The sequence below is a fragment of the Sus scrofa genome, chromosome 17 (assembly GCF_000003025.6).
Source record: "Sus scrofa isolate TJ Tabasco breed Duroc chromosome 17, Sscrofa11.1, whole genome shotgun sequence".
NCBI lineage: Eukaryota > Metazoa > Chordata > Mammalia > Artiodactyla > Suidae > Sus > Sus scrofa.
In genome coordinates, this window is record NC_010459.5 from 46,484,946 (window position 1) to 46,506,020 (window position 21,075).

The 21,075-nt window shown below is 48.6% G+C and overlaps 1 protein-coding gene across 1 annotated transcript in view; it reads left to right on the top strand.

The window, feature by feature from the left end:
- The window catches only part of TOX2 (TOX high mobility group box family member 2), a 144,072-nt gene that overhangs the window by 51,941 nt on the left and 71,056 nt on the right, over nt 1–21,075 (top strand). Inside the window, 1 exon segment of the mRNA XM_021077539.1 lies at nt 4,525–4,590. Coding sequence (XP_020933198.1) covers nt 4,525–4,590 — 66 coding nt within the window.

Consider the following 21,075-nt stretch of genomic DNA (forward strand, 5'->3'; position numbering starts at 1 on the left):
CTCCCGGGGACCATGCAAAGCACTCAAACCAAAGAGGGGCTGATGAGGCCCTGCCTTGGGAACCTCCACCAACTTCTTAGATTTTTCTTGAAGCAGGAAGCAAGCTTTGCTCTGGCATGTGGCAGCTCTTTCTTATTGGAATAAACAAGTGACCGAAGGCTGAGAGAGCCTTGAGGGAGCTCTGAGGACCTCATAGGGACCCACTGCTTGACCCCTTCCCTACCACAGGCATGTACCCCAACATCTAGGCTCCCTGTTCCTTCCTCACCTCCCCCCCAGTGCTGCTCCCCACTGCTCACTGTAAATGATCCTTCCCTCTCCGAACCACAAGCACATACTTACCAAACACTATCATGTGCCAGGCCTGGGTGGATGGTTGGTTATGTAGTGGGGTGCAGCCAAGCCGTGAGCCCCACTGCCAAGTTGCTCACAGCCTCGTGGGAGAGACCAAGCCCAAGAAGCAAACAGACTGCTCGGCAGTGCAGCCTTTCCCCAGTGGCGTGATCTCGGGCAACAGTTTATCCTCTCAACCTCTTTCCATGGTTTGAAACAGGGAAAATGATACTGGTTTCATTGGCTGTTGTGAGTTAAAGGAGATCTTTTATGGAAAGCATTTGGCTCAGCGCCAAATATATTCATCCGTTCACCAAATATTTGTTCATTGTCTGCTGTGCTTGTCAGGGAGAGATTGGACCAGGGTGGCTTCATTCTAGCCAGCATTTAATAAGTGGGTTCTCACACAGAGTTTGGGGGGATATCTTTCCTTCTGCTCCTTTGATACGGGTTCCTGTATTTTGAATCCCTACCATACTGTTCGGTTACGATTGCTTTATAAGATATTTCAAACACAGGGTTAAACTTAGCCCCCCTCCACTTCCCATCATTCTTTCTTTTAGAACATCCTTATAAATCTCATGACTTTTAAAAAGGTCTTTTATCAAAGAATATATGGCCATGGTGACCCATCAGATAGTACCCAGGAGCTTCTGTTGAGGGCACTCTGCCCTGCCCAAGTCGTAGTCCTGTTCCTGATGCCACTTGGTGCCAGGCTTTGGGGGATCGGGAGATGACCAAGGCACAGTTCCAGCCTCCACGTTGCTCCGAAGGCAGAAGACAGATGTGGACACAGATGTTGTTAGAGGGACAGCCAAAGGAGGTGAAAGCATGGCAGGCCTCCTGGAGGAGGTGGTTTCTGAGCAGAGCCTGGAAGCCTGAGCTCCAGGTGCAGTGTGGTGGATGGGGCCCTGTGTTTGGGATCATGGCCAGACTCTTAAGAGTGGCACGGCCTTTTCTTTTGCTAGTCTGGCAGTCACCAAGGTCCCTGCCCATCCCTGTGATGGAGGCACTTGGGTATAAACCCTAATCCCAGACCCCCAGTGGAAAGATGATATGAATGGTGTAGTGGTTGCTTGTTTCCTTCATTCATTTGTCAATTCATTCATTCAACGAGCATCTGTTGAGTATCTACTCTGTGTCAGACACTATTCTCAGTGTTTAGGAGGTATCGTGTACAGATAGACCAAGACCCCTGACCTCAAGGGCCCTCCATTTTCATAGCGGAAATCCAGCTGTAAGCAGTGAACATGGTAAATAAGTCAATTACACAGAAAGCTAGAAGGTAAAGGGGCTATGGAATGATGAGCAAGGCCAATCCGGGCAAGGGAGTCGGGGGTGTGGGCTTCAGAGCCCACAGAGGTAGGAGGCTGGCATCTGAGCTGTTGTTAGGAAGGACTCTCTGAGTGAAGAGGGTCTGGATGAACTGATGATTGTAGGTATGTGGACTTTTCCAGCCTCCATGAGTGCCACTCGGCAACGTCCATCCGATGTCCGTCCAATTACACATGCACACCCAGTTGGGTGCAGCGACTCTAGAGACTAATCCTGCAAATAGACTCACGCCCTGCAAAGTGAGGGATGCATGAAAACATTCACGGGAGCACCGTGGGAACAGCAAATGACTGGAAGCAACTCAATTGTCCATACGCGTAACTAGCTAAATTTACATGTTACAGCTATGCTGTGGCATGCTAGGTACCAGAAAACAAAGCTAAGTCCTGATGTAGAATGCTTTCCAGGATGTGTTGCTAGGAGAAAAATAAGGTGTAAAATGGTGTGTATAGTGCACTGTCATTTGTGTGAAAGAAGAGACTCTAATGTATGTGGACTCTTTCTGAAAGGATGGATAGGAAGCTGGGAGATGCAGTGGCTGTCTCTGGAGAGGGCTGTGGGGGCCCGGGAGGTGGTGGGGGGAGATGACTTTCACTCTGTTGCTTTCTGTACTTAGGGAATTCTGAACCCTATGAAAATAACCTCATAAAAAAATTTCAAATATAATAAAGTGGCCAGCTCATGTTGGTGCCCTACCCAGATCCCTTTACCGTCCAGCGCAGCTTTCTCTCGTCTGCTGTGAACACTGGCTGCAGATGGTTCACAGCTGACACAGTTCTCTGTGGCCCTCCTATTTGGCCACAGTTCTCCTTGGCCAAATGGGGGCCACCCTGCTCAGGTTATGATCCCTCCTGTCCCTCAAGGACAGCCCACAGCCAGTGACTGATGTCTGCGGGCTGCAGAAGCCCCACCCCTTGCTTTGTGTTGGGGCTGACTCTCAGACCCCAGAGCTGGTGGTGGGATCAGGCTGCACGAGTCTCCAGCCTGGACCCCATCCTTGCTTAGCTCCTCCCCCTGCCCTATCCTGATCCCTCCCTCCCTTACCGGTTCTTTCTAAGGAGCACTTCTCAGCATTTGAAGCATTTGAATCCTTGTCTCAGGCTCTGCTTCTAGAGAACTCAACCCAAGACATTCATCTCAAGGGAAGGGAACTGGACTTGAGCCCAGTGCTCTGAGCATTTCAGTGCAGCATCCCATAGAGAGAGAACTCTATCATTAGCCTGATTTGACAGAGGCACATCAGAAGTGTAGACCCCAGGAGTTCCTGTTGTGGCGAAGCAGAAATGAGTCCGACTAGGAACGACAAGGTTGCAGGTTCCATCCCTGGCCTCACTCAGTGGGTTAAGGATCCAGTTTTGCCATAAGCTGTGGTGTAGGTCGCAGACTCTGCTGGTTGTTTCTGTGGTGGAGGCCAGCAGCTGTAGTGCCGATTGGACCCTTAGCCTGGGAACCTTCAAATGCCATGGGTGTGACCCTAAAAAGCAAAAAAAAAAAAAAAAAAAAAAAAGAAGTGTAGGCACCAGCTCAAGATCACAGATCAGGGAAAAGGGAGTCACTGGTCCTGGAGCCCCTGCTTCTCTCACCACACCTGCTCCCTGTTGCAGATAGATGTTCCAGAATGCAGCCTTGGCAGCTTCCCAGAACACAGGGTTGTAATTCCTGTACATGGTTTCTACCCCAGTCCTCACTGCCTGCGGTCACGGGTGCCTTAGGGGGTGAAGATGAGGGGCAGACCCACTTAGAATGGGAAGACCTGGAGGATGGTTTAGGGCAGGCTGTCCTGATCCTGAGGGACTGGAAGTCTTGGCCTCCCTCCAGCATGTGGAATTTCAGCTCCAGCTGAAATGCAGGGAGAGCCTGATATCATCTTGGCCAGGGAAAATGTTTGCATACTTCCAGAGTTGGGGAGCTCAGTATCTGACAAGGCAACCTGCCATACCTATGGACAAGTTATAAAGGCAGTCCTTTCTCCATCCTAAGTGTGATTAATAGTGCTCACCAAAGGAGTTCCCATGGGGATGCAGCAGGTTAAGGATCTGGCATGTCACTGCTGTGGCTCAAGTTAGATCCCTGGCCCTGAAACTTCCATATGCCACGAGTGCAGCCAAAGGAAAAAAAAAAAAAAGGAATTCCCAGAGTTCTTGTCGTGGCTCAGTGGAAATGAACCCAACTAGCATCCATGAGGACTCAGGTTTGATCCCTGGCCTCGCTCAGTGGGTTGGGTATCTGGCGTTGCCTGAGCTGTGCTAAAGGTCGCAGACACAGCTTGGATTCCACGTTGTTGTGGCTGTGGTGTAGACCCATAGCTGTAGCTCCAAATAAGACCCCTAGCCTGGCAATCTCCATATGCCATGGGTATGGCCCTAAAAAGACAAAAATAAAATAAATAAATAAATAAATAAATAAATAATTAAGGAATTCCCGCTGTAGCATAGTGGGTTAGGAATCTCACTGCAGCAGCTCAGGTTACTATGAAGGTATGGGTTCGATCCCCAGCCCAGCTCAGTGGGTGAAAGGACCTGATATTTCTGTAGCTGTGGCATTGGTCCCAGCTGCAGCTCACATTCAGTCTCTGGCCCGGAAACTTCCATATGCTGTGGGTGTGGCCATAAAAAAAAAAACCCCAAATTAGTGCTAACCTAAACCCTGAGGCCCACAGAACAAGGACTGTTCCTTCTACACTAGAGGGAGGCCTGCTGGGATGTGGGACTGGGCATCTTGGGCTCAATCTTGGCTTCTCAAAGCTCCAAAGTCTTTTCAGCTTAGTCCTTTTAGCCCCCTGACTTGCTCCAGCTTCTCCTGGGCCCCTCTTGAGAACGTTTTCATCAGAGCTGCCTCTCTCTTTCTCTGTTCCAGTTTGATGGTGAGAGTGCCTACGTGGGGATGAGTGACGGAAACCCAGAGCTCCTGTCAACCAGCCAGGTGGGTGCCCATCCTCCCTGTCCAGCCTCGGGCTGGCTGCAGTGGAGCCGCTCTGGGGTGGGGGCGGGGCTGCAGAGCGGGGTGGGGGTCGGGGGGGAGGCACAGCCCGATACTGTCCTTTCTCAGATGATCACGCATACCAGCTGAGTCCCCTTGAACTGAACAAACCAGGACTGCAGTGTTTTCTGCAAATTAATGGTCTGGCTACTGTTGGCTTAAAATGGGCATCATTGAAAACACGATGAAACTCGAATGTGTTGTCTGCACTCTCCATGCACAGAGGGGAAATTTTTAGCTGCAGTGACTAGAGATGTCACGTGCTCGCTGTGGTCACCACACAGCACCCATGGGGGCAGACCTTAGTGTGGTGGCACTCACCTCCATGCATCGGCCTGCTGGGCTCTCCCAGCCACCTGGAGTTGTTTCATGCCGCTATGGACACGGCACAGAGGGAGGACAGCAGAAGCTTTCTTTGTGGTCCCTCTCGGGGGTGAAAGGGGGCTGAGTCATCCCTAAGCAAACCTGTCCCCAGCCCCAGCCCAGCCCACTGGGCGTCTCAGGTGCCAGCTGGACAGACTTCCGACTAAGAGCCCAGTCTCTGAAAATTAAGGTTTCTTTCCCCCGGAGCATCCTTCTCAGAGACTCAGATGCCACAGAAGGGCCTCACTGCTGTCTGGGACCCCAAGGAGGGTCCCACAAACATCCTGGAAAGGGGTTCCCTAAAGCAGTGGTACCTGCCGGGTGGCATTAGCTCAGGGTGCCAGATGGAAGGCCAAGGGGTTTCAGAGCTGCTGAGACACTTGGGGTGCTGGAGGACAAGCCTGTCCATGGAGTTGCTGTCCCCCTCCTGGCTATGGAGTCCTGGTGGTCTGGCAGTCCAAGTTGGGGGGGCCACGACCACATTTTCCAGCTGGGGAAACAAGTCTATTAATCCACAAACATTTATGTACCCTACTATGTGAGAGGATGTGTGGGGGACACAGGTGAGAAAGACATGGGCTTGTGGTCCTTAGGGAACACTGCCAGTGAGGGAAGATACTCTCATCCCAGTGCGGTGTGGAAGCTCCATTACAGGGCGCTGTGGCCTCGTTACTGGGTGCAGCAGCCCCCTTTCCCGCCACTGCAGGGGTGCATGATGTCATGCCCCTTCTCTGGGCTGCGATGGTGTGAGCACTGGGGTGGGGCGGGGGCTGCTGAAAAACTGCCTTTATATTGCACTGACTTGTGCCAAGCTGCAAGACACTGCTGGGCAGGGTGCCAGTCCTGGAAATGCTCATTTTGGAAGAGATCACAGAAGTCATTTAATTGTCCATAGTCCCCTTGGAAATGTGATCATCTCAAAAGACCAGAGCTTATCTCCTCCAAGTCCTTTCCCTCCTGAGCCCTGGCTTTCAGAACCATGGTGCTATGGAGGCATCGGCTCAGGCTCAGTCCCTACTGGAGAGTGTTGGCACTGCACTTCCTCCATGAAGGGCAAGTGGGACTCAGTGGGGCTCCGTGTCTGCTCTGGGCTTGGGCAGAGTCCTTCAGAGAGGAGGTGCAAGATAAATAAACATCCCCCCAGAGCCACTAGCAGTAGTCTCAACTGTTGCCCCAACACTGGACAGTTTGCAAAGCCCTTTCTTGCCTCGGTGCCCTTATGGGAGTGATGCCAGCTTTCTGTCCGATGGGAGGAGTAACACCTGCCTCCTAAGTTGTTTTGAGATGTAAACGAGGTGTGTGATGTGGATTCCGTTGGTACCTCCCTTGCAGATTCCTTTCACCAGCCCAGGATGAGCATTGTCCAGGTATTGTGAGTGTTGGCTGTTAACAATTCACAGCTGCCCCTTCTCTAGCGATTATTTACCACATGGGTACCCTGAACTGGGCAGGGGAATAGGAGATGGTTTAGAAGGCCACACACCTTGTCTCACGGGGGTACCAACTCAGCTCCTCCCTGTGGAGTCCAGCTGAGATTACATCCTTACTCAGCTCTTTCTCCTGCCCTGTCCTCATTCCTTCCCTCCCCTTCTCTTGAGCCACTTCTTTGCAGGTCACTTTCATGGGAATCCCCATCTCAGCTCTACTTCAAGAGAATCTAACCTGAGATAGTTACGTAAAGTACCAGTGTTCCAAAAAACCCAAACAATGTCTTCTTTTTATTGCTTTTATTACCCTAAAGAATGCTTTGGTCACACGGGATAAACCTCTCATCACTTCTTGTGCTCGTTCACAGCCTGCACCTCTGTGCAGTGTTTCCTCTGATGGGAATCCCCTGGCTGTTTTCACCCAACAAATGCCTGTTTGTTCTCGCAGGGCCACTGCAAAGATCACCTCCTTGGTACAGCCTTCCTAGCTGGGGGGAGAGTTTTCCACTTCTGTAGCTGTGAACATCACTTCTGCTAAAGATTTCAGACTTCGTTTGAAGAGTTATTGAAAGAGCTGGTGTGTGTTTGTTGGGGCAGGTGGTTGGAGAGAACCAGCAAAGGGCTACTTCCAGCATCTTTTATTTATTTAATTATGTACTTGTTTGTTTGTTTGTTTATGGCTGTGCCTGAGGCATGTGGCAGTTCCTGGGCCAGGGATTGAACCTATGCCATGGCAGCAACCTGAGCTACTGCAGGGGCAATGCTGAATCCTCAACACAAGGGAACTCCCCAGCCTATTTTGCTAGTCAAAGCAAGTCACTGGGCTTTGTTAGTGAGAGACAGAGAGAGATCGAGATTGAATGGCATGGTCAGATTTGCAGTTTTAAAAGCTCTCGCTGGCAAGTGCCAACACAGGGAGACCACATGAGAGGCTGTGGTAATGGCCCAAGTGAAGGATGAGGTATTGTCCTCGATGGTGTAGAGGAGACGGGGGAAGAAGAGGATGAATCCGAGATGTGTTTTGGAAATAAAGTCAGTAGGTCTTGATGATGATGGATGTAGAGGGAGAGAGAAAGAGGGGGGGAAAAGGATGATTCCCAGGCTTCTATGATGAGTCTGTTGTCCAGCATGATGGTACCGTTTTCCGAGCTGGGGATGGTCTGAGGAGGTGCAGGTTTTATGGAGCCAGACTTGGACATACTACATTTGAGATGTTCGACCAAGGAAGCGGATGGTTGTACAGGTCTGGAGCTCCTGGGGGAAGTGCACTTGGAAGTCCGTGATATTCAAATCTTGAGAGGATGACATTTTCGAAGAGCGAGGAGAGTGAGAAGAGCAGAGGACTGATGACTCTTAAGCATTGAGCTCTAACATTTGAAAGTAAAGTAGAGGAGGAGTTCCCCTTGTGGCCCAGCAGTAACAAACCCAACTAGTATCCATCAGGCCACAGGTTCGATCCCTGGCCTCGTTCAGTGAGTTAAGGATCCGGTGTTGCTGTGAGCTGTGGTGGAGGTTGCAGATGTGGCTCAGATCCAGCGTTGCTGTGATTGTGGTGTAGGCCAGCAGCTGCAGCTCCGAATCGATCCCTAGCCTGGAAACTTCCATATGCCACAGTCGTGGCCCTGAAAAAAAAAAAAAAAAAAAAAAAAGGAAAAAAAGCACAGTAGAGGAGAAGACAACTGCAAGATAGGTTGAGAAGCAGTCACTAGAGAAGTGGGGAAAGAACATGGAGTCTTAGATGCCAAGGGCAGACTGTTCCATGAAGGAGGGAGGGGATCTCGGGGAAATGACATTGGATCCAGCTACTTTCCTGTCAAAGGATAATCTTTAAATAAATCAGAAATTTAAATGTACTCAAGGAAACTGTAATGGCACCAGAAAAAAAAGCCTTTAAGGTATACTTTACAAGTTTGGAGTAAGAAAGCCATTTCCATGCCTCAAAGTCTTAAAAGACTTAGAGACTTGCTAATAAATAAAAATGAAAAACAACTTTTGTGTGGTCAAAATAGCATAAGTGAGGAGTTCCCGTCATGGCACAGTGGAAGCGAATCCGACTAGGAACCATGAGGTTGCGGATTCGATCCCTGGCCTCACTCAGTGGGTTGAGGATCCAGCATTGCCGTGAGCTGTGGTGTAGGTCGCAGATGCAGCTCAGATCTGGCATTGCTGTGGCTCTGGTGTAGGCCAGTAGCAACAGCTCCAGCTAGCCTGGGAACCTCCATATGCTGCAGGTGCAGCCCTAAAAAGACAAAACGAAAATAAAAAAAAACAGCATAAGAGAAGTCATAAGACAAATGAAAAATTGGGCAAGAATGTTTTCATCTCACAATATAGAGAAAGGACTGATTTCCCTAATATGTAAAGAGTTCCTAGAAATCAATTCAAGACCCTGGTGGAAAAATGGGCAGGAGATATGAACCAGTGGTTTACAAAAAAGAAATAGAAATGGATCTTAAATATGTGAAAAAATTCTAAAAAAAAGTTTATGGGAAACAAATTAAAACTACCACTTCACCTATTAGATTGGCAAAAATCCGACAGTTTGATAACGTACTGTGGTGGAACCCCTGTGGAGAGAGCGGCAGTTTTAAATATCACTGAAAGGAAAGTAAATTGGTGTAACCCTTATGGAAGGCAAATTGGCAATATCTATCAAAATTACAAATGCTTTAACCTTTAACCAATGATTCCTCTTTTGGAAATACAGCCTACAGATATATTTGCACACATGAGAAATGATATATTCAAGATTATTCATTTTGGTGTTGTTTATAATGGCAAAAGATGGGAAACAACTCAATGTGCAATAATATGAAGCTCACTGCATAAATTAGGAACATCTATCAAATGGAATCTTGTGTGGCTGTAGAGAATGAGTGAGGAAACCAAAGGGATAGACCTCTTTAGACAGATGATTTACTGAAAAAAGCAGGACGGTGGACAGCAAGTACAGTATGTTCCCATTTATGCCAAAAGGATAGTAAGAATGTATGTTTCCGTGTATTTGTACAACTCTGGAAGTGTGTATGGGAGCTAATAACAGCAGCTTTGTACATTGTGTGTGTGTGTGTGTGTGGTTACTGGGGAAGCAGACAAGGGGTAGCAAAGAGACTCTTTGGGGGTTTTCAACCATGAGGATTTATCATTACTTCAAAAAGTTACATACAATTTAAGTAAGAAGCAGAAGGTCAGTGCTTCTGAGGGGTTGGTTGGAATAGGAGTTGCGATATATCCCATGTTTTTAGCAAAGAAAGTCATCCCGGACTTGAGGAAAAGCAGCTCTGATGTGTGGGGAGATGTCCTACGGGTCCCAGGGTGGATCAAGGAGGGAGTGTGAGATGAGGACATAAACGGTGAGTCTAGACAATGGGTGAGAGGTCTAGCTGGGCAAAGCAAGAGCCAGGGCCATGACTCAAGGAGGTGAAGATTTTTCTTTCTTTCTTTCTTTTTTTTTTTTTTTTTTGCTTTTTAGGGCCACACCTGCGGCATATGAAGGTTCCCAAGCTAGGGGATGAATTGGAGCTACAGCTGCTGGTCTACGCCACAGCCACAGCAACGCCAGATCCCAGCTGCGTCTGCGACCTACACCACAGCTCATGGCAACGCCGGATCCTTAACCCCCTGAGTGAGGCCAGGGATTGAACCCACAACCTCATGGTTCCTAGTTGGATTTGTTTCCGATGCAGCACGACGGGAACTCCAAAGATTTCTTAGAAGAGGTTTTGTTGTTGTTGTTGTTGTTTTAGGGCCACACCTGTGGCACGTGGGAGCTCCCAGACTAGGGGCGAATCAGAGCTATAGCTGCTGGCTACATCACAGCCACAGCAACACCCGATCCGAGCTGCGTCTGTGGCCTACACCACAGCTCACGGCAGCGCCAGATCCTTAACCCACTAATCGAGGCCAGGGATCGAACCTTCATCCTCCTGGATACTAGTCAGTTTCACTTCCGCTGCGCCACTCCAGAAGAGACTTTTTAAGAGGAGAGTCTTGAGAATTAATCTTGATGGAAGGCATCCAGGAGAGGGTGATGCTCAGGGTTCCGCAGAGGGAAGAGTTCATTGATGGATTAAGTTTTTGGAGAAGGTGGAAGGGGTGGGTCCTGCCCAGAGGTGGAAGCTCTGGCCTTGGCAGGAAGAGGGTACCGAGGAGAAAAGGAGTGTGGGATGGGATATAGATGGGATGGCTGGGAGCAGAGGGCATCCGCATCTGTAAGCACCTGTCTTCTCGGAGAGGTGGGTGGGTGACCAGCTGAGAGTCAGGGTGCCGGAGGTCTGAGGGATGAGAAAGGTCTGCAATATTTGTTGTAGGTCTTGTGGATTGTGAAAGACTGAGTTCTTGATGCAGGAGCTTGTGGGGGTTGACAGCCTGGGTGAATCCAGGGCAAGGACTTGCCAGGCAGGTGTACCAGCAGGACACTCAAGCATCATTGCCCAAAAGAGAGACTGAAGTGAAGGACCGGGGATCTAAGCTGGGTAAGGAGAGATGAGAGGGGACCAGGCTCAGGGTCGATCACAGACTGGGAAGTGGGTGGTGATTCGAAGGTGAGCAGCCCTGGGCCTTGATGGGGTCTTGGGTGTGTCTGGGGACAGAAGGCTGACAGAGGGGAGCAGACATTCCTGGGAGGTGAGGAGCCCAGAGCCCAGCATCAGTTGGTGGTTGAGCTGAAAGGATCTGGGATGATACTGGGATGAGACGGATGGGAAGCCCAAGACTGGGAGCATGATGGGGAAAGGGGACACTCAGGCGGTGCGTGAGCTGCTGGATGCTGATGGAGCTGAGTCGGGTGGGGTGGGATCTGAAGGGAAGGTGGGCAGTGGTCTGGAGGGGGCAGTGGTGAGGCAGGAGGATGTCACACCTGCTTTCCGACCTGAGATGCACGGGCAGCGGGGGATGGGCAGCTCATCACAGAATGCGTGGGGGGAGGCAGGTTCCCTTTGAGGTGGGAGGTGAGTAGACGTATTTTGAGGTGGGAGGCGTATTCCAAGCTGCTGGGAGAAGAGGGGGTTTTGTTATTCTTAGAGGGGAATCCCAGCGGGCTCAGGGGCTCTTTGGGAGGGGAGCGCACTCATGGTGGGGCATGAAGGTTCAAGGGCTTTCACTTGAGGTGCCCCTTGGAGAACCCTAGGGCTTGTGGAGCGTGGTCGGTACCACCAACTGTGACACTGCCAGGTGTGAGCAGCGCCCAGCAGTGCCCCTTTAGTCTCCCATCCTAGGTGTACCAGTGGGACGTGTGCTGGAGTGGAGTTGTATCATGAAGGCTCGGATTTCCACGCTGGGCCCACTGTGGGACCTGGCACATACCTGGTGCATGGTAGGCATACAGTAACTCTGAGTTTAGCTGATTCTTGCACAAAACTCACCGTGTTTGTGCCTCACCCTTCCTTCATAGATGCCCAGGGTAACCTGGTCAGTTTTTCTTTCCATTCGGATCAAGCATAGACCTAGAGTGGGTGGATAATCTAACCAGGAGGCCAGAAGCAGGTTGCTGATTAGGGTTAGCCCTGCAGTTCCTGGGCATCACCCTTGTGGCCCTGAAGGCGCAGCCTCCTTCCAGCAGGGGGCAGTGTAGGATGCCCAGAATGGGGAAAGAGCCAGGAGTTCTGGGTTCCAGGCTCAACTCTGGCTTGTTCCCTTTCCCGAGTGTTGGTATCTCTTTGAGCCTCAATTCCCTCATGGGAATAATGAAGGAAGATGGGCTGTGGGCTTTTTCCAGCCCTAAATAATGATACTGCTGGTGATAATGAACATTTATCAGTCACATCCTTGGGCTCAGGCACTGAAGCTAAATGTTTTCCATGGCTGGTCTCATTCCATCCGTCAGACGGGTACGGTTGCCCTCCTGTTTTACAGAGGAGGAAACTGCAGCTGCAGAGAGACAGAGGGGTGCTTGAGTCTTTTTTGAAACAAACAGAAATACTTCCAGCAAATGTCCCGGGAGGCAGAAGACCTCCTACCACTGTTGAAATCTCAGATTCTAGGCTTAGTAACTCTGGCCTCTGAATCTGTGTACATCGGAAAGGGCAAAGATGACATGGCTTTTATTGCTTTAATTAAAACCGGGGTGAAGAGCTCCAGATTCATATTAAAATGAAATTGTGTTCTGCCTGCTGTGGTGCAGAGCAGGGAACAGCGGCGATTACTGCTAAGATTACAAACAATCAAAGAGAAAAGGCCTTTTGCAAGCATTTCCTATTAAAGCCACAAACATCACACTTTAAAAATAATTATGGCTGTGTTATCGGAACATGATTCATGAATTCTGAATAAATATGAGGGGCCTTAAAGGAAACTGTTTCAAGGCCATAGATTTTGTTCAAATCTGATGAAATTTAATATCGTTTCACAGCTGGAGAATAAAATGCAAGGAAGGGGGGGAAAAAGCTATGCTGTGTATCTGGGGAGAATTGAGTACATGTCAGGCTGAACTAATGAACGTTCCCTCATCTGTGCTACACACGTGCTCAGAAAAATGGACCAGCCTCTCTTGTTTTCATTGAGAGAAAACTGCTGAGAAGAAGTCGGTCCTTACACCTCACCAATCTTAATTTTGTATTCCAGTGCCTGAAAAAATATATATTTATTTTAAAGCTCTAGACTCCTGGCTGTGAGATGTTTAAATATTAGAGAGCACAGGCATGGGAGGCGTTAGGAGATGGATTTGGGGGGGGGGGGGCTTGGTCTACATTTATTACACCTCCTCTGTAATGCTGCTATTTTTCGTACAATGCAGTGAATGTTTATAGCACGTAGTTTTGTTTCCTTCCAACTATTATGAGAGAAATTGAATCCCAGGAAACGTTCACTCTCTCTAAATGGGATGGAAACAATGAAGATGGTGTAGGAAGTTTATGGGTTGGGGGAGGGAACAGCGTTGGGTTGGAAATGTCATTTCAGGGGTTTTCTTTAAAACAGCACCCCCTCGCCCACTCCCAGCATCCTCTGTAGGGCCTGAGTCTTTGCCAAGGAGGGCGGGAGAGTCCCCGATTTAACACCTTTGTTCATTGCTACAGTGCCAGCTCCTCCAGGGGTCAGGAAGTCGAATGGGCCAGATGGGGGACCTTGGGTGCTGGGTCTTGGCTTTCGAAGGGTCAGGAGCTTGGATCTGGCCCTTTTCAGCCTCTTTCACTGTGTGCCCTTTGGTGGGTCCCGTGCCATCTCTGAGCCCTGGTTTTTGCACCTGTAAATGAGGGCCAAATTGGTGTGTCTGAGGGACCTTCTAGGTTATGGCTTTTAGTAGGTTGGCGTCTTCCACCCCCTACCTGAGACCCTGGGAAGGACAGTGATCTTTTTCAACAGGCCAGAGAGTGGCTTCCCTGACTCGGCTGAGTCACCCCAATGCTGAGGAGGCCCCCTGAGATGGAATCTGATGGCCCTGAATGTGGTCTCAGTGCACGATGGGCAACAGTAAAGAGATAACTCCTGGTCAGATGGGTTATAAAGGTAATGACAGAAGATAGACTATAAGTTTATATATATATATACACACACATATTATATATGCATATATATTCTTTTTAAGATTCTTTTCCATTATAGGTTATTACAAAATACTGACTATAGTTCCCTGTGCTATACAGTAGGACCTTGTTGTTTATCTGTTTTATGTTTAGCAGCGAGTATCTTTTAATCCCAAACTCCTTCCCCTGCTTTCCTCTTCGGTTGCGGGAATTTTGTTTTCTATGTCTGTGTCTGTTTCGGTTTTGTAAATAAGTTCATTTGTATCTTTTTCTTTTCAGAGTCCATAAGTGAGTGATACCTTATGATGTTTGTCTTTCTCTGTCTGCCTTACTTCACTTAGGATGATCATCTCCAGGTCCATCCATGTTGCTGCCGATGGCATTGTTTCATTCTTTTATCTGGCTGAGCAGTATTCTATTGCGTATATATACCCAACGTTTTCATTTTTTTAAATTTATTTTTATTTTTTGTCTTTTTGCCTTTTCTAGGGCCGCCTCCACAGCACATGGAGGTTCCCAGGCTAGGGGTCTAATCCAAGCTGTAGCCGCCAGCCTACGCCACAGCCACAGCAACGCGGCATCCGAGCCGCATCTTCGACCTACACCACAGCTCACGGCAACGCCGGATCCTTAGCCCACTGAGCAAGGCCAGGGATCAAACCTGAAACTTCATGGTTCCTAGTCAGATTCGTTAACCACTGAGCCACGACGGGAACTCCCCAAATTTTTATTATAGTGTCCTGTACATAGCACATGGTAGTTAGCTCGAGATGCTATTGAAGTACCCATTTTACAGATGAAAAAACTGATCTTTAGGAAGGTAAAACAACTTGCCAAAGTCATTTGCCCAGGACATGGTGGGCAGATAAAAGCAGCATCAGAACTATCAGCAAACACGAGGCCAGTCAGCTATTGTATCTGATGCCAGGCAGATTATGTGAAGGGTTGAAATTGAAAAGATGGTATTGGGGGTTCCTGTTGTGGCACAGTGGAAACGAATATGACTCATATTCGTTTGATCCCTGGCCTTGTGCAGTGGGTCAAGGATCCGGCGTTGCCGTGAACTGTAGTGTAGGTCACAGACGTGGCTCAGATCCTGAGTTGCTGTGGCTGAGGGGCAGGCCAGCAGCTACAACTCTGATTCAACCCATAGCCTGGGGAACTCCGTATGCCCCTGGCACGGCCCTAAAAAGCGAAAAAGAAAAAAAAAGAAAAGAAAAGAAAAGATGGTATTGGGACTATCTTGCTTTTAAAATGGGCCAAGAAATGTCCCCCCAGAATAATGAAAATAGTAAAAGATGCCGCCTGATAACGGCCAGCCTGTTGAAGATGGGTGACCTCTCCCACTCCCCTCCTTGGACCACCCTCTAGTCCGGTGCCCCAGGGAGCAGCTGGGTTTGCCAAGTCTCCTTGTTTCACATCTCGTAAACATTCAAAGGCCTTCCTGAGTTCCCTAATGGCTCAACAGGTTAAGGATCTGGTGTCACTGCTGTGGCTCAGGTCCCTGCGGTGGCTTGGGTTTGATTCCTGGCCCATGAACTTCCATGTGCTGCAGGCATGGAAAAAAAAAAAAAAGGCTTTGTGTGGTACAGACATCCAGTTTCTCTTTCATATACTCAAGGCCTGAGACTCTAAATAGGGAGCAAAAGTCCGGGTGTGATGTGGCTACCCCTGCCAGGCCTGGCATCCCTCATCCTGGCAGTTCCCGGGGGCGTCTGGCAGGGGTCTCATGTGAGAATGAGTGGCAGGTCTGTGCTCTGTGGAACTCCTACTCTGTCTTGTCTCCCTCTGTGACCTTGACCAAATTAGTCAACCTTGACCTTGCTTTCTAGTTCTGTAAAATGGGAGTAATATTACCTACCTTGTAGGTTAAAAAAACCTAAAGTGGGTGTGGCTTAGTTAAGTAGTTCAGCTGAATTGGACTGGTTAAGTGGGTGTAGGTTAGTGAAGAGGACCAGTTAAATGGGTCTAAGGTGGAGTTCCTGCTGTGGTACAGCAGGTTAAGGATCCAGCATTGTCTCTGAGGCAGCATGAGTTCGATCGCCAGCCTGGCACAGTGGGTTAAGGATCTGGTGTTGGTGCAGCTGTGGCATAGGTCGCAGCTGTGGCTCAGATTCAACCCCTGGCCTGCGAACTTCCATATGCTACAGGTGCGGCTGGAAAAGAAAAATAAAGGGTCTAAGGTAACCAGTTTGGCCAGTGCTGGATACGATAGGCGCTTAATAAAGTCTGTGTTTTGTTATTGTTAGAATTTGCAGTGTAGGGAAGAGAAGCAAAGTAGTGTAGGAGCTTGGTAAATGTTTGGGGACTCATTTTCTGTGAACATTTTTTAACGCAGAACTCAGGTAGAATGAGTTAGATGAGGCTTGTGTTTCAGTTAAACAGAAATCCAGCCCAGATACAAAAAAAAAAAAAAAAAAAAAATGCCAGGCCAGCACTTGGTCCTTGGAGATGCAGTTGTTTGCCTGGTGACCGCCTGAATGGTTACCCAGGGCATCAAGAGGGCGGCTCTCAGGAGCCCGGAGGAGCTGGGTGCCTGGCCTGGAGGGGAGGGTTTGCCAGGTGGGGAAGGATGGGGAGATAGGCCGTAGGAATAACAGTTGGCTTCGGAGAGGGAGATGCGCGAGAAAAACCTTAAGGAGCCCTTGCTTTGCATTGTGAGGTGGGATGTCCCATTCAAAGTCCCCTTGAGAAAAACCTTAAATAGGAGTTCCCGTGTGGCTCAGTGGGTTAAGGATCTGGCATTGTCACTGCAATGGTTCAGGTCGCTGCTGTAGCACAGGTTCAGTCCCTGGCCTGGGAACTTCCATATGTTGAAGGTGCAGCCAAAAAAAAAACAAAAAAACCCAAAACCCAACCAAAAACCCAACCAAATAAACCAAAAGAAAACCTAAAATGAAAATTCTCTATCACAGCTCAAGGCCCTTTGAGTCACTCTGTGCTGGTTTGGACTATTTACTAGAGGGCAAGTGGGTTGTGGCTAGAGGTTGGGTCTGCGTGATGTGTAAACACAGAGCAGTTGTACTTTTACTCTTGCTGCCGTCCTGAATGAATGAGTGCCAGATGTAGCAATGGAGAAGTACAGCAGCAAAGGCAGTGAGGAAGCATTTTGATGTTTATGAAATACTCCTCCCCTGCAAAATGGAAAAAAACGGAAGATACCAAGTAGGACAGGGATGGGCAACTGGTATTCTCGTACATTGCTGTGTAAACTGGTGCAACCACTTTGGAAAACGAGGGCTCCGTATCTAAAGCTGTGTGACACAGCAGTTCAGTTCCTAGGCGTTCACGCCACAGAAATACATTCATCTGATCACACAAAGACACATATTAGAATGTTCATGGTAGCACTTTTCATAAAAGCACACAACTGGGAACAGTCCAAACGCCCATCAACAGTAGACCAGATAGATGATTGTGGAATATTCTTACCCAGTGGAATACTACACAGCCGTGATAAGGAGCAGTTCATAACCACATGCTTGCATTTCACAAACATCAGGTTGAGTGGAAGAAGCCAAACACCTGAACCGAACGTTCTGTATGATTCCATTTACATAAAGCACGTGAACAGGCAAAACTGTTCTATGGTGATAGAGATCTGAATTGTGGTTACCCTGGTGGGGGGTAGTAGTGAGAGGTCTGGAGGGGCTTTGGAGGAGCTGGTAGGTCTTCTCTCCTCATTTGGGTGCTGTTGACATGAGTCTCTTTGCTTCGTGATGATTTGTCATCGAGCTGTCTTATGCCTTGAACACTTTCTGTTAGTATCCTGTGCTTCAAGGATGAATAAAAACTATTCTCTAGGTTGTGTACAGATGTCTTTACTACTGGAGATGTGGTGTGATGGGAAGGGAACCTAGCCAGATGTGGTCATTTGTATCTTGTGTCAGTCGGTCAGCAGGATGGCGTGTTCCCACTGGGGGTGTGGATGGATTGGTCCTTTCCAGCCTTTTATTTTCCAGGGAGGGAAAGAATTCTTTTAGCCTCATAATGGATGATGAGCTGTGAAACTGCCATCCCCGGGGACACAGGTGGTATGAGCTTCCCTGGGTCTGCTTTGCTCTGCAGGCTCCGACCTTCACTCCCATTTCTCTGTGGATAGAATTTTAGGACATGTTTGAAAATATGAACAACTAAAAAAATGTGCATGCATGTGTGTGTTGTTGGGATGCTCTGCTGTGGTGCCAGAATATCTTGTTTATGGAATATTTGGAGATGCATGTGGGTAAGATGCATGTGCACACACCCACCCCCCCATCAGCTCATGTGCAAACATTCATGCGCAAGAACAAGCATAGGTGCATATCACACTCACCCTAGCACGCTTGCCAATACACACCTTTGCAAGCATTAAGCATCACTGTGACCCTTGGCAAGTTACTTAACCTCTCGGTGCCTCAGTTTCCTAAGTAAAGTGGAGATGATAAGAGCAATACGCACACATGTAGACACACACAAATGAGATTTTTCACTTGTGCTCTGGTTGCTTCTCTTCTAGACTGTTGGTTCATGGGAGCGGGGACCTGACACACAGTAGGTCCTGAGTTAATAGCTGGTGTAATGAATGAACAACTCTTACAAAGCCCCAGAACACATGTTGATGTCAGGCACATTCTCATACATACTTTTGAAGCCTTTGTGCACATCTGCACACACACCCATTCGCATGTGCTGATATACGGGAATACACAGCACATACCCAAACAGTCAGGTCCAGTCCCAGAACTCAGGAGAGTGGGCTTACCTTTCAGTGTTGAGACTCTGGACTAGAAGTCAGGACACAAGGTTCTGTTTGTGGCTCCAGGCAACTAATTTATCACATGACCTTGGGTAAATCTTTCCATCTCTCAGAGGTCAAGGGCTTGTAGCTGGGATGTGACAGAACTAGAATTTGGACCATGGTCTGTTTGGGCCAAAGTCTATGCTTTTAATCCCTAAGGACTTGTGAGCCACAATGTGACCCATGGACCAGTAGCATCACCTGGAGCTTGTTGGAAATGCAGCACTTCAGATCCCACCCTGACCGCCTACATCAGAACCTGCATTTTAACAAGGTCCGCAGGAGATTTGGGTACACATTACACATTGAGAGGCATGGCCAGGGATACCCTGTCTCTCTCAAGCATTAGGAGGGTGGGTCCACGTTCAAGGGGTTCCTCATCTGGGTGGGGCACAGGTGTATGCCCACCTGAGGACCGCTAGAGAGGAGCCATCGGAGAGTGAGAGAGGAGGAAGCTGGGAGCTGCCCGTAGAGACGGAATCAACACAGAAGCTCAGCATAGGGAGGGAGGCTCTCCCTCCTATTTATAGAGAGAACCACACAGTCATTAAGAGTACCAGTTCGTGGAGTTCCCATCGTGGCGCAGTGGTTAATGAATCCGACTAGGAACCATGAGGTTGCGGGTTTGATCCCTGGCCTTGCTCAGTGGGTTAAGGATCCAGCGTTGCCGTGAGCTGTGGTGTAGGTTGCAGACGCGGCTCGGATCCCAAGTTGCTGTGGCTGTGGTGTACAGCTCTGATTCGACCCCTAGCCTGGGAACCTCCATATGCCATGGGAGTGGCCCAAGAAATGGCAAAAAGACAAAAAAAAAAAAAAAAAGAGAGAGAGAGAGAATACCAATTCGTGAGCTAGACTTTTAAATATAAAACAACATGCTTTTAAATATAAAACAACAACTATAATTATCTTGTAGTTCCTGTGGGTCAGAAATTCAGGTGCGGCTTAGCTGACTGCCTCTGGCTCAAGATCTCTCATGAGGCTGCAGCTGATAGCTTGATCAGGACTGCAGTCTCATCCAAAGGCTTCACTGAAGAGGGATTTGCTTCCATGCTCTTTGGTGGTTGTTGGAAGATCCCCTGAGCTGGACTTTTGAGTTGGAGTCCTGGTTCCAGCCCTTCCTAGCTGTAAGACTTTCAGCAAGTTTCACATCTCAGTGCCTCCCGTTCTTTCGCCATAAAATGGATATAATAATAGCACCTGCCTCCTGAAGTTGTTGTGGATACTGATAAATTCATGTAGGAAAAGCACATAGGACAGGGATGCACTTGGCATGTGCTGAGTACCATGTAAATTTTTGCTTTTATTGTGATTCTTTGAACGAAGCTGCAAAGAGGCAGGACAGTGTAAGCCTGGCTCACAGAAGAGGGACAATAACCTTAGGGGAGTGGATGAGCTCTGGGTTGTAGTCTCCAGGTGGGACTTTGGGGGCATATTAATGGGAGCATGAGGTCCAGGCTGTAGAAGGAGACTTTGCTCCATTCTGTGCAGAACAGGCGTAGAGTGCTGGGCCCAGTCTTTGGTGCCATCATCTGGGAAGGCGGAAGGGTGTTGTGGTTCTAAGGATGAGCAGGTGTCACTTGGGAGGACAGTGGGTAGAGCAGAGGGTCCAGCACCCCCAGGGCCTGGTGATACCAGAGCATGGGTCTTTGATGAGCTCCTGAGCCTGGTGTCAGATGATGCTGCAAGATCTGGTGCAGGAGTCCTTGGATGCCAGGCAGATGCTGGGACTCTGCTCTGAAGGCAGAAAGCCTTGGAAGGGACTAAGCAGGGCAGTGTGCCTGAAGCAGCATGAATTGGGGGAGTTTCCTGCTTATCCCAGTGTCATAGGATCTCGGAGCATTCACAAAGGCCAGTCTCTGAGAACTTCAACATCTTCATCCCCAGGCAGCTGGCTTGACACATTTTTAGGTGATGCTACTTTTGTAGTTTTCAAAAGGTGGAAATGGAAAAGAAAAAAAAGCAGCAAATAGACATAATTTTCCCCAGAAGCTATTTTAACACAGAAACAACTGGAGAGCCTACTCATCATTTTAAAATGCTTTTGAAATCAGCACTGCCTCATATCTGCCTGTGTATTTGTGAATCAGTAGCATATACGTGAATTACATTTGGGTTTAAAAATCTTTTGGTCCAAATCTCTCTTTTCCCGGGTGGTATAACTGTATAGCCCAGAAAGGAGCAGTGACTCTCCCAAGGTTACATAGAATGTCAGGGGCAGAGCTGGAATTCAGACACATTTATGGGAAGATGACTTCTAAGATGGGGGCAGGGAACCAGGAGACCCCCATGGGTCAAGTTGAAATTACTTTGTACTAAGTAGCATCTCTAAGAAGTTCACTTCAGACTTTTGCTGACTTCTTAGAGCTTACAGGAAGATGGTGCTGAGCCCAGCCCTAAA